General features: G+C 42.5%; 1 protein-coding gene across 5 annotated transcripts in view; it reads right to left on the bottom strand.

Annotated features, from left to right (window-relative positions):
• Nucleotides 1-18,209, bottom strand: part of Mgat2 (alpha-1,6-mannosyl-glycoprotein 2-beta-N-acetylglucosaminyltransferase) — a 392,506-nt gene that overhangs the window by 129,470 nt on the left and 244,827 nt on the right. For all 5 annotated transcript variants that reach the window (XM_065220140.1, XM_065220138.1, XM_065220141.1 and 2 more), the window contains 2 exons: nucleotides 14,246-14,374; nucleotides 13,983-14,099 (listed from right to left, as the gene is read on the bottom strand). In XM_065220140.1, coding sequence (XP_065076212.1) covers nucleotides 13,983-14,099; nucleotides 14,246-14,374 — 246 coding nt within the window. The remainder of the gene's footprint in view (nucleotides 1-13,982; nucleotides 14,100-14,245; nucleotides 14,375-18,209) is intronic.

Raw genomic sequence — 18,209 nt, 5'->3', positions numbered from 1 at the left:
CATTTCAATACTCTTTACAGCATCATTCATTGAGACAGAAGCGACAGTTCTGTACAATCGTCTGGGGGACGATGTGCGGTGTGCAAGGAGAACCATTCACTCTACCAGTGTTCATTCTTCCAACGGTTGTCGATGCTAGAAAAAGATGCAGTGCTGAGGGCGAACTCCCTATGCAGGAACTGCTTTAGATCGGGCCATCTGGCAGAGATTGTCCGTCAAAATACTTCTGTCGTAGTTGCAAGGGTCGTCATCATACATTGGTATGCTTCAAACCGGAGAAGGATGGATCGGCAAAGGTCGCTGCTGTTGCCGGAAACAACAATCCTCTTCCCTAAACGGAATCTGGTGAACCAATCACCATCCGGTACCTAACGGGATCATCCTGGTGGATTCCACCTTTTTCAATCCAAGCTCAGTGGACTTGGTGTTGGACATCGAATCCTTTTTCGATTTCTTCGAATCTGGTCGAAGAATTTCCTGCTAATTACCACATCATCCGGTAAATAAGTAGTCCAGCACCACAACTAAGGCCCGTGTGGTATTCGTGCAAGACGTCGTTCGACGTTTCACTCAACGACGTTCTGCTGGTGGGACCGATTGGAGGACTTACGATCTATCATGCTCCGGAACCACGTCAAGCTAATCCTGCTGGAAGCTGATGTTTGAATTTACCATCCCGGAGCTCGTGTCAGTGATGGTGGTCAGGTCATTCATAAATTGGATGCCTAATCCATTACTGGCAGCACGCTGAAGAGGGGAGTATACGGCGATAAACCGGACGTTTCCAGTTGGTGATTCCACCTCCGCACTAAGGGCCTCGATGATAGAAGTGCGGATATGATTCCTTTCTTGATGGTGATTGCAACACCACCCCCTGGAGTTGATACGATCAAGCCGGATAATGTGGTGATCAGGCAACCAAAAGCTGTCACCGGGTTTGCTATTTGGTCTCTGTTAGGAAGCCCACGTCGATGCTACACACTTAGGTGCTCTGAGACTGACAGCGTCAATTTTGACATAAAATTGAGTCATAACAGACGCGAGATTCAATTCAATCAAACATACTTTCAAGCTAACTTCTGCTTACTCACCAGGTGAGTCGATCGTACTTACTTTCGTCCGATGTATCGAGTTGTCAAAAATTGAGTAAACGAGAAATGTCAAACTGAGTAAAAGCCACTCAGTCAGCTAAATCCTGGACTTGGAAAAAATGCCAGTCATTTCGGAGGTAACCTCATAGAAAATGTTACTTAAAACCGGCTGAAATGCCTTGAGGTAAGTACGAATTGCTTAGGGAAACGGTGTTGAACCATTTTCTGCTCCGGTAGAATGAATCCGGAGCAGGCAATTTCCATTTCCTTGAATAAAAATCAAAACAAAAACCCTCCCCGCAACTGAAAATACCGGCGAGTGGATTTGACTCAGTCTACGTGAGAACGTCGTTTACTCAAAAGTGAGTCAACATAAGGCTACTCAATTTTGAGTAGCCCTACTTGCCACTGAGATGAGTACATTCGACTCAATTTTGAGTTGACCAGAATAAGCGTGTTTCGTCGAGTAACGAACTTTTCAGTCTCGGAACACTTAATATTACATGACATGTTTGTTTACGTCTCTTCTTTTACGTCAAAGATGGATTCTGTCACGTGTAAAATTACTTATTTCTAAGTGTGTATACTTGCGGAGGAAGTCAGCAAGCTCTAGCCTTTTTGCTTTTACAGAGCAAGCGTTCCATGTGACGACATGGTTTAGACGCCATACTGAATAATAAACTCACCGAGCACTTGGATCTGTTCGGGCTTGCTGCGGCACAGACGAAGAGCGCTGGTCATGTCGACGAAAATCTTCATCAGCTCATCCGCAGAGTAGAGATCGTGATTGATGTTTTGTGCTGATGGTTGTCTCCAGAATCCAGGGGGGATGGGGAGCATTGTCAGGGGCCTCATAACCTAGTCAGTAAAGGCAAGGTATTACCAAGCCGGAGGCGGCGGGTTCGATTCCCGGTCCGGTCGAGGGAATCTTTCGGGTTGGAAATTTTCTCGACTTCCCTGGGCATAGAGTATCATTGTGCTTGCCACACAATATACAAATTCATGTATTGGTATTGGCATCGAAAGCTCTCAATTAATAACTGTGGAAGTGCATTTAGAACACTAAGTTGAGAGCACGCAATAAGCTAATATGCGCTAAGCAATAAGCTTGAAATGCGAATAAGAATAAGAATAAGATGGGGAGAATTGTCCAGCAGAAGCACCAGATGTTTCTTGACGAGGGCCGGATTGCACCCGCGGATTTGCTTGACCGTGTTGCGTAGTACGAAGAGGCGGGAAGTCCTCCACTCTAAATGCCGGCGTACTATCCTTCTTTCGTCCTGGTTGGTTTCATGTGGACGCCTGCTTTCGGATCCGTTTGAAATCTTCACGTTTGGGGCACTGTTTGTCGGACCCTTGATGGGCGCCACCACAGTTGGCGCACTAGACCGTTTCCTACTCGTCGACATCACACTCGGAGGAGATATGGTTTTGGGCAAATGCGCCCAAAACCAAATGCGCCACAGCGCGGTTTGATGTAGCAGTTTAGGGTGATGTGCCTGAAATTCAGGCAACGCTGACACTGGGTGACGTCGTGGCGGCCGCCATGGTATGGCTCCCATCACCGTTCCCTTGTGGAAATGCACCAGGAAAAGGTAATCCGGATACTTCTTGGCATTATCGTCCCTCCTTGTCATCCGAAAGACGGAAGTTGGGGCCAACTTGTAGCGGTCCTTGATTTCCGCTTCGATTAACTTCGGGTCAAAGCTCGGTAAACCTCGGATGACCACTTTGAAGGGCTTCTCGCCTGGGATATCGTGAGTGAATAATTCTGCCTTGAACTTCTTCAGGTAAGATATGGCCAGCTCGTATTCCGCTTTCGTGCGGAGCATCTCCTTTGTTCCGATTCTACTGAGCTTGAACCCAGCTTTAATGCCCATTGACGTGAAGCTAGCGATAAGTGTATTTAGAGGTGCATGTTTCACTACCAACGGTGGTAGTTTGAGCTGGCATTTTCGGTTTCGCGACCAATCGTGCCTTACTCTTTTTACTGCGCTTTTCCGTCACAGCTGGGTGAATATTTCCATCCATGGGGAGAAGAGCAAATCTTTTGGATGTAGGTACACCTGAGCTTTCTTCACCAGGGTCCTGGTCCTTCACCAGGCTTCGCGAGTGATTCGTCCCCATTTCGGGGCACGCACATGAAAACCGCGACCACTATCGCAACGAACTTCCCGAACAACTCGAGAGAGCGAGCTAACACCAAACTGAACTGCTTGACGGTTTCCCTATCTACACACTACGAAAAAGTCGTGTCAATTTCGGTTTCCTGAAACCGAAACATGTAAGCAGCCCTTTGGACATAAGAATCAGTTGAAAGAAACGAGACAATCAATTCAATCAAACGTTCTCTTCGTCGAGTTGCTTATGTTTCGGTTTGAGAACACCTAATTTTACATGAAAAGTTTGTTTACGTTCCATGATTTACGTCCAATATGGATTACGTCTCGTATAAAATTAGTTATTTCTAACTGTGTACGTTTCCCTTACTTAAGTATTTAGATTAGCATTCTATGACCCTCCTTTCTTCTGTATTTTGCTGATGTAGGTGAATGAATAGAAAAAAAGGAGGAGGGGCATAGAATGCTAATCTAATTGCTTAAGTAAGGGAAACGTTCTGGTAGGTTTAAATTCTGTCAAAATCGTTTATCGGTATCTTTTGCACTTTTGAGGACGGTTCAGTTCAATTTACAATAAACTATAGCTCTTAAATATGTAAAGATTTATTGCTGGCCTTGAGCACTTTGCGGTCGAAGCGGACGGGCAGGACAGTAGATCTGAATAGGTACGCAAAGGAATTGAGCGTTTTTCAAATGTTTAAGGAGTATACAATCGTTTTAATGATACGTTTCTATCTTAAGGAATCCGGATTAATTTGGATCCTGAATTTTTAAAATTCAATTTTGAGATTTTTATCTGTGAGCTATACGAATGCTGATTACCTTTCTGAAACAACAGTTTTCTTCCCCCGAGATGTTTCCCGTAACACCTTTCATCAAGCACACTTTCGGTCAAGTAAATCGAGTCAAGTCCTACAGTATTCTCTTATGGTAAGAGCCTTACTACTATATGCAGTAAGTTATCCAACCAACTTCAAGAATGGCTCCCGGCTAATGACTGCATCAGTGATGAATCCCATCCGACTCTACAAAACCCGTCTGCTTCTCCCGGTAGTCTTACTGGAAGAGCATTTCTAGAATCACATCTACCGTATATAAACTAGGGTGCTTCATCTTTAAAAAAAATATGAACTTCGGATAGGCCACCCATTGCCCCAAAATATGAACCTGTGCAATAAAATGGTAGGTTTAGAGGTCACGTAAATGATTTGAAATTTGTATGCGAATTGCGAATTACTATGGAAGAATTTCTAAAATCACTTATATCGCTCTAACTTTGCTTCTACATGTCAAATTTAATGTGTTGTTGATATGGCAATGAACAAAAAATCTTTTGTTTTAAAAAGATAGAAATGACGAAGTAGGGTAAATTAACAGATGCATATTTGCAAAACAAAATCGCCATTTTCATAACAAAAACAACAACAGACTTGTTGATCATTGTCATGGCAAGCACGGACCATTTTTTTCAACGTTAGGACAACAACAATTTCAAAACGAAGCACCCTAATATACACTCAAAGTTGAACAGCTGCCTCGTTGCACAACTGTTACTCTTGCCGGTTGATGTTCGGAAAAAGGATGTGCTCTTCCATGAATGGAATCACTTCGTACGAGTACATGCTACGGAAAATGACCCCAGGCGATCTTCATCCCCCTTTCTACATTCGTTCGCTTATTTATATCCCAACTGGACGCAAGCAATAACAATAGCATACAGTAACATGTATCCACTACAGCGAGTGTAACGTACCACCGGAAAAGGATCCATCGTCCGGCACACTCACAGGTCATCGAGAGATGAAATATGCAAACCGGATAAAATCATATTTTCTTCATGAATGAATTTCTACCAGTTCTGGCAGTAAATGAATCAGAAATTTCCAATCAGAAAACGTTTGCTGCGGTTGCTCTTCGTGGATTGGGCATTGTGTTGATTTATCAAGCTTTTCGATCTGACATAAATGGGGTTATATATCTTTGATGACGGACTGCAGTCAAAGAAAAAATTGTAATTATTTTTGAAGGAAGCTTTACCCTTCAATGATTGAACTTTTTGTAACTTTTATATCCTCTATGACTATGAATGAGACGGGTATTGGTAACTGCAATCAGTTGGACAAACTTTGACACAACCCTCATAGCTCATGAAGGTTGGATGTATGTTTAGAGTTGTTTTCCTCAACCACTTTCAAATTCTCAACAATTGTTTACTATTGCGGTTGCCAAATTATGATTGAAGAGATCTGCTTTACTGATAATCAAATTACGGAGTCCATCCAAAGTTCGCTGGAGTTCATACCTGGGAATCTAGATGATCAGCGAAATCTTAATCAATAGTCTCACCAGCACCGTACTCAGCGCGAAAAATTGTTCTATTGTCCTTTGATTTTTTTGTTTATATATGAGCTTTTAAATGGTTTTTCATTCACCTCTACTTTGTCTTTCTACTTTGATTTTGTAACTATTTATTTGTTCCAAATTCAAAATAAATAACATTTCATTTTAACATGGGTGCTCCAGTCACTACAGTAACTTACCAGCCTTATTTGTTATGATACATAAAGGGTGGAACGGTCAAAAATTGGTCGACTACAATTTGGCGATTTTTTGTTTAAATCATGCATTTAAAAAACTTAAACACCCCTCATTTTGTAGGTCTGTGCGTACGGAATGTTGCCTCTATTTTATTTTTGCCATTTTTTATTCAGTTGTCAAAATGGCGTCGAGGTAAGAGGAACAGCGTATCAAAATTTTGCTCGAAATTCTCGAAATCCAAATTATTCTCACGCAGATTGATTGCGTCAGAAAATTGATTGCGTTTTAATGAATGATAAAATATACTTCAAGGCGTCTAACAAGAGACCTGGACTATGCTCGTGGACGACCAACGCGCCCCTGGTGTTTTCGTACGGAAGGTGTTGCGTACCATCTACGGTGGAGTGCAGATGGATAACGGAACGTGGAGGAGGCGAATGAAACACGAATTGCACCAGCTGCTGGGAGAACCATCCATCGTCGACATTGAAAAAAATGGGCGACTACGGTGGGCTGGGCATGTCGTAAGAATGCCGCATGATGACCCAGTGAAAATGGTTCTAGAAAGCGACCCTACAGTAACAAGAAGAAGAGGCGCGCAGCGGGCAAGGTGGATCGACCAAATAGAAGGCGACCTGCGGACCCTTCGCAAACTACGAGGCTGGCGAAGTGTGGCCATGGATTGAGTAGGGTGGGGACGACTTCTTCGGACAGCAGAGGACAACAAGGCCATAGCCTGATTGGTAAGGTAAGTAAGTCTAACAAGCAGCTCCCAGGTTAAGGGTTTACATGGCTACCGGAAAAGGAAAGGTTCAAGATAAGTTTAAGGTTCAATTTACTTTGATGCATTTTTTAAAAATTCAAAAGCAGTTTTTTTGGACGCATTATTTTAGATTGCAGAAAGCTCGCATCATTTTGTGTAAAATATCAAAAGGAATCGAATAGTGCGAGCTTTTTGCAATCTATTATTTCGGAAAAAAAACTGCTTTCGAAATTTTCCAAAAAGCATCAAAGTAAATTAAACCTTAAGCAGAAAAAGTTGTCCAAGTTCCCGAAAAAATCCTTGGTTTGACAGGCAATTTGTACATGTGGGCTGAAAAGCGAAATTTTCGTGACAACTGGTATTGTCAACCAAGATATTTATAAGAAGAAATGTTTGCAAAAACGATTGGTGCCTTTTTTAAGAAACACAGTTGTTCCGTGCTGTTTTGGCTGACCTCGCTTCCTGTTATTACGGGAAAATGGCTCAGGAACGGTACCGTCAACAACGTGCAAGTCGTATCCAAGGACAAAAACCCTCCAAACTCGCCGGAAACTAAAAAAAATCAGAGAACAGTTGGAAATGAGAAACAGTTCAAAGCAAATCGAAGTTCAGCATCAAATAAGGTTGATACAACAGCGGTACAAAATCTGATGGTAGGTGTGAAGCCCGACAGTTCGCATTTGGTAAATCGGAAGCGTAATCTAATAATTTTCCTGTATTTTGTAGTAATTGAACTTCAAAATTATATAAAGTTTGATCATTTATACAATAACATGATCAGTGTGCACTTAATCATGATTGGCAATTTTTGACCGTTCCACCCTGTAATTCGTTTGATAAACGTATGTTTATGCATGGGATTCCAATTTTTCTACTAAATGTTATTGCATTACATTTTTTTACGTTGAGTTAGAGTAGACTTTTGCTACACCAGCTGTAGAATAGATTTATTTCATTCTGGAATATTTCTGCATCGAAGGCATTTCTTATTTCTATGAAGAGCTTCATGTCGTCTGCATACACAAGTACTTTAATATTCTTAAGTATGAAGGAAATGTCGTTTACGTACAAAATAAAAAGAAGCCGACCCAAAGACCCCTGCGGGACCCCAGAGGTGACTAGAATTGGTTCTGAAAGCGTACAATTTGTTTACGGTTTGTTAAGTAGGACAGGAGCCAGTTCAAAAGTCCTGCTTCCATTCCTACTTTCTGCAGCTTGAAGAGTAATCATGGGTTGTTGATTCTGTCAAATGTTTTACTGAAGTCAGTGTACAGAGCTTCTACGTGGTTACCATTATCCATGGCATTCAGTTTAAAAAAGACAAACTCCAGAAGATTAGAAGCAGTGGAGCGGTCCTTGAGGAAGCCATGCTGTTGGCTTTTTATTTGGTTTTGTACTTGTTGACAGTGATGCAAAATATCATAACACTCACTCGACAGTCGTCAACGCATCAACCGACTATCGCTGACTGAACGTTTTGTCACGCAGTGAACGGTATAGTCATGGCAAACAACAATCACCAGTAATGGTTGCTGCTCACAGGCCAAACGTAACACTCGCTGCTGATGATGTAAAGCTCAACGAAAACAGTGAAGACTTCTGCAGTACAGACAGGAGAAAATGAAAGCAATGCCTACGCATTCCAAGTTCGTCTCGGCACGCGCAACTGTGTGAGTTAAACGGAAGCTGTTGGGCTCACTCACCAACATACTCACATAAGCAAGCAAAGCAGCAACTGCTTGAAAACGAGCACAAATGAGTGTCGTGATTGTCGGGAATGACCAGATTGGTGATGGATCACCACCGAAGACGACGTTCACCAGTTGCTTTTTACTTCTTTAGTCAACTTGATGGATGGTCATTAAGAGTGCTCGACAAGCACATTGATAGGAATGTACCAAGTGTTACTACCATCAGCTGTTTGACGATCGTGATTGTGAATGATAGATAGATTCAAAAAGTTTTGGAATGCAACATTTTTTTTTCCAATTCCACGGTAATTTCTGATGTTAGATTTCGTGCCAGATTTGAAAATAGGTACCAAAAAAGAAGGCTTTCCAAATTTCCCTGAACTGATTTGCGCCTTGCGGTTGTTTTTCATTGGATTGAGGTGTATGTATTAAGCTGCTAGGAATGCTACGATGTCCACGCTGCAGCGAACAAGTCTGAGGTTGAACCGTCCAACGTGCAACGTTGAATGATTGTGCGGCTTCGGTTTTGTCGTTAGGGATCAACTTTCTGATGGCTGTGTTAGGGGTGAGCACCTTGCGGTCGAAGAAAATGTATGGGAAATTTGAATATTTCCGTATTTCTTCATTGTTAACTATTTAAATATTTTACATCTATAATGTGTGACTACCACACAAATATAACACTGATGAATCGATCGACATACGAATCATCAAAATACATTGATTATTGGCCAAGTTATTAGCATTTAAAGGCTGACCAATTTTTGTTACATTTGACTGAATTGGCAATCTTCCCGAAAAACGTAGTCCTACGTTAAAATATTGGAAATATATTGTGATTGTGATATGATAGATTCGAAACGTTTTGAAATGCAACAAATAATAGCAATTCCACGGTAATTTCCGATGTCAGATCTCATGCCAGATTTGAAAATAGGTACCAAAAAAGAAGGCTTTTTCGGATTTCCGGATATATTGAATTTTTCCAAGACAGGCGTTGTAAAGGAAGGTAGAGTTCTTCTGAAAGATTCTTCAGGAATACAGGTGCTACCCCATCAGGTCCTGGTCCTTTTGATGCGTTCACATTTTTACATGATTTGACTTTTTCGACTTTAAGATTGTATTCTTCATGTGCTGAGATAATGGTTGGGTTGAGTTCATTGCATATGTTGTGATAGTTCTGCAAATTCTCAGATGTTTTTTCCTTTTTGTATTTGAAGAAAGCGCAAATTGAAGTAGCAGTTGATGAACTATGACACTCTATATAAATTCAGTTCCCAATTGTTACTTTCTCACGTCTCACTCTTTGCTCGAATGTTTAGCTGTTCAGTCCGTATTTTCGCTCAAGTTCTTGTTTCGATTTTGATTCATTTTGTGCTGTCGCGTTGCGCGGTGGAAGTGTCGCCACCTTCTCGCGTTCTGGCAAGTCTACTTGAACTTGCAAACACGAAACAAATGGTGCGTAAACGTGCCAATGAGACAGCAGCGTGCCCTTCTAAGAAGGTGCTAATCAAGCCCAGTGCGTCGCAGGTTGACGCCGGAAAACGGGTACTGCAAGCCAACCAGTACGCAGTACTCCCGGAAGAAAATGGCGATAGTGACGCCGTTCCCAGTGCTAGAAGAGAGCGGATTCCCCCGCTTTTCACGCCGATGAAGGATGCTGCCAAGCTGGGTGCCGAACTGGCAAAACACAAGCTGGTGCCTCGTTTCAAGCTTTGCAGCATCGGTACCAAAATCATGTGCTCTAGCCTGGAGGAGTACAAACAAATAAGATGAACTTCTTCACGCATGATCTGCCAGCGAGCAAGTCACTGAAGGTGGTTTTGCATGGATTACCGTCGTTCGAGGCGGCTGCGGTTAATTCGAGCTGGAGCGACTTGAGCTCAAGTTTGAGATGGTGTACTCGATGAACCGGCGTTCCAACCACAATAAGCTTCCGAGACCAGTTGCCTGGTGCACTTCACGAAGGGATCCACCAGTCTTGTGACTCTGAGATCCAAAATCCGGGACCTGTTTCAGGTCATCATCAGCATTACAAACCCCAACATCGTGATGTTACGCAGTGTATGAACTACCTCTCCTACGGCCATGGCACCAAAAACTGCCATATGAAGAAAAACTGCGGCAAGTGTGCTGGAACTCACTCAACTGCGTCCAGTGAGCAAGATGATGACATCGAGCCAACGTGTGTCAACTGCGGTGGAAACCATCAAGCCTCCAATCGCGGCTGTCACAAGCGAGTGGAGCTCATGAATATTCGTCGGAAGGCTTCAATCAACAATCAGCCCGGTCGCCTCCTGTACTCACGGAAGTTCAGTACCCAGCTCTCCAGTCCTGGCGTCATGTTCCGAACCTAGCCCCACTTCCGCTCAACAACCAACACGCCAATCCTGCGAGTATACAAATGGTTCCCAACAGTCGGACAGTTCAGCATCGTCTCTGCTGCTGCTGCGGCCCAGCCTATTCTAGGTTCATCCACCGCCTATGGTTTATCATACGTTGTGGCTGTCTCAGGTGAGCCTGTCGACGATTCTCCGTTCACTTCGGCGGAACATGTGACGCTCGTGACCGAGGTCATCATCATCATGCGCAACTGCAAGACTCGATCTAAACAGCTACATGCTGCCCTGTCCCTTGTCACTAAGTATGGACTTGAAGCCCAAGCTGAACGTCTTCCTTCACGACTTTCGGCTCGTAAGGCTTGACCACACCAGCTCCGGAGAAGGGGGAGTAGCCATCGCTGCTAGACGGAACATCAGCTGCCGACTACTGCCAAGCTTCCAGCTGAAAACTATCGAAGCCATCGGAGTTGACGTGAGCACATCGCTTGGTTCTATGACCATCATCGCGGTCTACTGCCCCAAGCAAACCAACATTAGGGACGGCTCGGCCGCAGACCTCTGAAGAGACATCATCAAGCTAACACGACGGCGGCAAAATTTCATCATCGCTGGTGACCTGAATGCCAAGCATCAAGCCTGGGGCAATAGTCGGCGAAACCAGAACGGCACAATCTTGTACAATGATATGCAGGAAGACCACTACAACATCCTGTGTCCGGACACTCCCACCCGGTTGAGTCGATCCAGAGCTCATGCCACCATCGACATCTTCATCAACAACTTCTGGCGATAACATCTCTCAACCTATCGCCTATCAGGAACTGAGCTCGGACCAGTAGAGTAGGCTCCTCGGCCAATAGGTTTCAAGTTTCCCGGCGAAATAACAATCGTGTCAACTGGCAGCAGTACCAGCGCTGTGTGGATACAGCAATCGACTACGACGTCCTACCGGAGTCGTTCGAAGAAGTCGATCGGTGTCTGCAAACAATCGAAGAGGCGATATCCCGTGCCAGGGAGCAACACGTACCAGCATCCAGACAGGTGAGTCATACTCTGAACCTTGACATCCCAACCAGGCTTCGTAACACCATTCGTAGGCAGTTCCAGCGTTCTGGGCTGCCCCACTTGAAGATCAATGTCATAGACTAACCAAAATTATCCAGGCCAGGATGGCGGAACTTAGAAATAACGATTTTGCCAACAAGATTCGCTCTCTCCCAGATTGTTCAAAACCATTTTGGAAGATGACCAAAATTTTGAAAAATAAGTCGAGACCGATCCCTCTGCTTTCCTCTGTTGACCAGAAAGCGGACCCATCCCTACTCATAACCCCAGCTGAAAAGGCCAATGCTTTTGGCCAACATTTTGTGATTTCACATAATCTTGGCCAAACCATGGTGAGCCCCCATGAGCCTGCCGTTCTGGAGGCAATGTCTAGAGTCGCTGACACCCCCGTAGTAGTGCATGATGATAGTAGAATATCGGCTGATGAGGTGATAGCAGCTATTAGAAGCACTAAAACATGAAGACCCGGCATGGATGGTGTAGTCAATCTCGAGTTGAAAAACTTGAGAGTATTGACTTCGTCAACCATCTTACCGTTATCTTCAACAAATGTTTGGAGCTTGGCTACTTCCCTGCATTCTGGAAGTTAGCCAAAGTGATTCCAATACGCAAGCTTGGTAAAGATCCGATCAGTGCCAAAAGCTATCGACCCATCGCCTCTTGTGGTCCATCTCGAAGCTATTCGAAAAATTGATACTCAGCCGTCTGCTGGTGTTTTCAAATGACAATAACATATTTTTCAAAGAGCAATTCGGGTTTAGGAAAGGCCACTCTACCATCCAGCAACTCGCAACGGGTTACTAACATCATCAAGCGGAACAAGTCCGTTTCCAATACATCTGCCATGGCATTGTTGGACGTCGAGAAGGCAATGTCTGGCATGATGACCTAGTGTACAAGCTACCTCGTGAAGATCATCAAAAACTACTTGTCGGACAGATCATTCCAGGTCCACTAGAGCAATGTCTCCTCTGATACGTTCAACGTTGATCTGGGTAGCATGCTTGGGCCTATCCTATTCAACATTTTCACGTCAGACGTTCCTCCCCTGCCGGGTGGTGGTATCCTCTCAATTTTCGCAGATGACACCTCCATTATCTATAAGACTAACTACAATCAGACCTAGATGTTCTGTCCGAATATTTCAAGATCTGGAAGATTTGTATCAATGCAGCTAAACCACAAACCATTCTGTTTCCACACTCGAATTCACCTCGGATTTTTCCACCTGCTTGATGGACCTTGGCGTCCATCTTGATAGCACTCGCATTGAATGGTCGAGTGAAGTAGTCTACCTTGGTCTCACCCTCGATAGCAAATTGCTATTCCGATCCCATGTGGACAAGACATCCACCAAGTGTAACATCCTGATCAGGTCGCTCTACTCTCTGATAAACAGGAAGTCCACCCTGTCCCAAACAAGCTTGCTGTCCACAAGCAGATCATTCTGCCGGCTATTGAGTATGGTATGCCAATCTGGGAGAGTTGTGCTAAGTGTCACCACCTAAAGCTTCAGAGGATCAAACAAGATCCTCAGAATGATCCTTAACAGTCCACCGCGAACTCGTAATTGTGAGATTCACCACCTGGTTGGTCTTCAAACACTCGTGGAGCGAAAGACGTCCACGCTGGAAAAGTACAGAGTCGCCTGTCTGCGATCAAACCACCAGATCATTCGTGATTTGGCAACCTAGTTTAAGTAGTTAGGTATGTTTCTGTGCTCAAGTGGGTAGGTTATCAAATTTTTAAATTCTAACGGAAACAAGCCTTTAAAAGGGTATTCTGAAAATTAGCCCTAAACACAATCATCAAATTAGAATAACTAATGAACTAGAACAAAGTTAAAGAACCAAAGGCTAACCAATTGAAATATAAAACCAAATGTTGAAACTTAAAAAACCAGCAAATAAACGTGAATTAAAAAAAAATACTTTCTTATTCCTCAATAAAAGTTCCTAGAAGCTAGTCATAACTTTAGTGTTACTATGGAAGCAGTTTAAATATCTGAAATATTGCTCTAACTTTGGTTCTAGCTGTTGCCAAAATGGTCGGATATTTCGATAAATATTTGAAATCTCATGGGTGATGTTTTCAAGATTGAACTTTTTTAAAATTCTGGGCTTTAATTTTAATAATAATCAACGCTTGGGAAAATGTACAAATTATTAATTTAGCAAATATATTATGTATACCGAATCATGAGATTTCGATAAAATTTAGGATAATGGTACTCTGGAAATTTTCAAGATATTGGCTAAAACACTTTTTTTTTAAATCCATGACATTGAATTTTTTAAATAAATCAAACTTCTGTAAGATTTGTGACAGAAGAATTAGTTCCAATGATTTTTATGTTAATAAACCGAACTTACCGAGAGTCCCATTCCGGGTCTTTGATGTCAGGTATTTATGGAAAACCGGTGGCACCATCTGCAAGATCGCTGCCGTCGAGTAGTTGGCGGAATCCGCCGGTCCCGACTCGTTTGAGTCTGCAACAGTTGTAATAGTAGAAGAAGAAGAAGAACAAAAATGGTCGATGTAATAACAGAAAAGCTTCATTGTCGTCTGGTGGAGTGGGTGGTTGGCGGGATGCACACCCACGGATATTTGCACTCCCAGCTTACAAACAACTTACCATAGTTTATCACGTGGAATTGCAGGAATGCAAACAGAATAAAGACGATGATGGCCGATCGGATGTAAAGCGTGTGGCGTCTACGTGATAGGGCACCTGTGTTTGGCAATGCGATCGGAATACGTCGTCCTGAGGAAGAGGGACATAGTATAAAGGAGAAATTGAGTTAGAATGGTGGTATACAGATGCTTATGGCAGGGATATCGTTCCAGAACGTGATGGGAAAAGGATGAGGTTATCCTTCGAAATGATGTTTCCTAATTCAGCGCACAGCTCGGCAAGCATTGGTTGGTCTTTTCTTTCCGTCAGTTTGATACAGGGGACTCACTGGGATTATAAATAGCAATGTGAATCTCGAGTCTGTCGAGCAGAAAATTATTTTCCTTCGGACGGTTTTAATCTCATGTTTTTCTTTAGAATGGGTTAGCTCTGAGGTTATTTAATCAAGCTTGGAAAATGTGAATCCAGTGGAGATGAAACCGGAGTTGGTTTCAGGTCGACAGTAGAGTAATGGAATGTGGCATACTTTGAGCAAGATAGTTATGGCTCCCTAATTTGAAATTTGACAGATAGACCTTCTATCCTGGATTGCATCTTAGCGTATTGAATGACGGGAAAGTATTCGCATTATGAAGCGTTCAAATTCCAAACTCAATCGAAAAAAGAAATCCATTTGAATCAAGTGAACAAGTAATCATACGCACATACATTCAAACAGCCAGATGAATCGACTTAATTTAAAAAAAAAAAAAAAAAATACGTACGAAGGAAAATTGAAAGAAAATCCCCCGAAAACTCCCATCCCAATACGATAATTTATGCGAGCGTTTCCGTTGAATTCGCTAGAAGAGGGTGGAAAACTCAAATTGAATGTCGCACCATTGATAGTAGCACCAGTCGAAAAGCCATTAATGGTTCCTTGGAAGCGTGATCAGAAAGTTGTTCCTTGCTTCGATTTTTGAGAAAATAAAAAGTTTGTGAGGAAACCACCGTAATGGTTCAAAATTATCGTCGTGACTTTTCCTTCCACCGGAAATTGCGAGTGTGTGTGTGTATAGGCTTAATTAGATGCCCAGGGATGTTACACTCTAACGAGTTCTTGAATGATGTAGAATTAAAATTTTATGAGACATTGCGGTAAACTTTCGTCGGAGACAATTTTGAAACTTTTCACTTTCCTGGGTAAACGACGGCAATATTTGTTCACGCAATGAAAGTATTTGAAAATTGTTGAATTACGAATAACATACTTTTCCGAACAGCAACAAAGCAGCAAGAAAACGAAGCAGTGTGGGTGATGATCATTAAATAAATTGAGCAACTTTCCGTGAGCTTCGCGAGAGGGTAATAAAATATTCGGAAAGGAACGCCGGAGGCTGGAAAAATTTTGATTTCCCATTATTCGTTGGTTGCCAACGGGTTAACATTGCTTTTACGATGCCGGGGTTTCACTCAAAACAGGGATGTATCTCTGGATGATGGATCGTTGTGATGATGAAGATGTTGTATAGCTTGATTGCCATACTTTCGAGCAATGAAAAAAAAAACGACTCTTGATATTCTCGCACATTTCGCTTCGTCCCTGGTACTCAGCGAACACTTTTCTGGGAAATAACCTAATATTTGCCAGGTATCATTCCGCATATTTAAGCTTTCGGTTGATGTTATTACATAAAGCCTTTGCCGCGGTGAATGGGAAGAAATCAGAATCGGATATTGCCATCGGTGCTTGAAGACGACTGGTTGAAGGAGAAATCTGTCTTCTTCGTTCTTACCCAGCATAAGTCTGGAAGCCGGATGGAAAATCCAAATGGAATGAAGCCTGGCACTGTCTGCCAGGGCCGGGTTAGGAACTTCTGGGGCATATTTTACTAGCTTTAAGGTGGATCAGTTTTATGACAAAAATAAGTAAACATTGAAGTGTTTTACAGAAGTATCGATTCACTTGAACTTATAAGCAGAATAGAAATGGTACCGCGTAGGCTTTGATAGATATATTTTTTGATTGATCGATTAATTTATTATTATTCTTGGTAATTCAGTTTTTATACTGTAGAACAATTGTTCCTAAATTATGAAGAACAAATTGTCCAGAGATAAATTAGAGCAAAATGAAATGTTACATAGCTTTTTGATAACAGAAACAAATTAGTTTTTTGTCTATTCAGAAGCTTCATGTAGCTAGACCTGCGCCCAATACTGATAATTCTGATAACATGCTTGATGTTCGGTAACAATTTTCGTTTATTATGATTTTAAATAACTGGGTTAAGCCCAATGATAAAACCTTTTCCGCCAACCAAAATGTTTAAGCAACCTTCTGTGGATCTCAATAAAGTCATAAAGACTGTACTCGTAAAAAATCATCACCAAAAATGCATTTTAAGTCGGACTCATCTTAACTCTCAGGGAATAAATAAACAAATATTAGCTTTTTTCCTAGGCTAAATGCCCGCATCTTGTACACTAAGATTATTTTACCGAAATCTGTGAAATTTTACCGAAATCTCAACAGCTGAACGTTCGGTAAACAGTTCGGTGACTTTTCACAGATTTTCTGAGATTTTTCACAGATACTCGTTGTTGAGATTTCGGTAAAATTTCACAGATTTCGGTAAAATAATCTTAGTGTGTGGACTTAACGCAATCCATCAAATCCTGTACAACACTTGTGCCATCTTTCTTACACACTTTCATCCACTCTTTCTTCAAATCCTTGTCGTTTTTGAAGACCTTCCCTGTTTTCCGGAGCTTGCCCTTCATAATCGCCCTGAATTTTTCTATTGAGCGAAGTTCTGGTGAGTTTGGCGGATTTGGCTACTTCGGCACAAAAACAACATCGTTGACTTACCAACGTATCACTCCATCACCGGTTTTGCACCAGATCCGGCCAAAACAGAGTGTCACCTTCGTGGGACCGGAGGAAGGACAGTAGGCGCTTCTGGAGGCATTCTGTTTTTATATATTTGGCCGTTGAAGGTGACGGTCGTTAAGTACGGCTTGCTGAATTTGCTGCACCCACAGATCGTCTGCCACACTAAGTACTTCTTGGCAAATTTGTCGACCTTCTTCTTTCGGAACTTCTCCGGAACATTCAGGCGGGACTTGCCGACGAAAAACTCCAGGCCGAGGATCTGTTTGGCATCCGCTTTAATGTACGTCTTGTAGTCCATTACGATGCATTTAGGTTGCACCAACCACTCGCGGTACAGCTTCCTGGCGCGGGATTTGCTCACTTATGTTTATCGGTTCGGTTAGGCGCCTTCTTTACCTTGAAGACATAAAGTCCGGCCCACTTAATTGTCTGCTGGACGAACCAGACGGAAGAATTTACCTTCTTGGCCACGTCCAGAATCGAAAGGTTCGGATTGCGCTTGAAGTAATCCTTCACCTTCCTTGCGTTCACGGGGTCGGTCGTCTTCGCTTTTCTTCCTTGAACGATTTTACCACACGGGACACGGTCGAATTGTCGATTCCAAACTGTTTCGCGATCCACTTGTGGGACTGGCCTGGATTTTCCACGACTGCTCCTATATTTTTTTGTCCAAGCACTTCTTTCTTGGAAGCCATCTCGATTACCACTTGACAGATTGTGATGAGATTTTGCACATGTAAACATTACACTCTAAAGTAGTTTTACTCAAAATGTCATCAATTTTTCCTATGCAATAAAAAGTTACACACAAAAGAGTACAATCTTTATTGTGACCAATAATGCTGATATAATGCTAATATAAAAATTGAAAAGCCTATAAGCCTTATATTGCAAAAGGTGTTACTTTTGATGACATGTGAACCATATCATATTAAATGTTATTATAGTTTTATCACAAAGGGGTGAAGCCATAGAGGTAACTCTAAGACCAGAAGGTCCCGAAGAAACGAGCTCAACTTTTTGGCTCAGCTCTGGTACTATTTTCGGTCCCAAGCTAATCGATTCACCCCTCGAAACATAGGAAAAGCC

The sequence above is a fragment of the Ochlerotatus camptorhynchus genome, unplaced genomic scaffold (assembly GCF_037179485.1).
Source record: "Ochlerotatus camptorhynchus isolate MF236.1 unplaced genomic scaffold, CSIRO-AGI_Acam_v1.1 ptg000116l, whole genome shotgun sequence".
In the NCBI taxonomy this organism is placed as follows: Eukaryota; Metazoa; Arthropoda; class Insecta; order Diptera; family Culicidae; genus Ochlerotatus; species Ochlerotatus camptorhynchus.
This window is presented reverse-complemented; position numbering and strand designations above follow the sequence as displayed.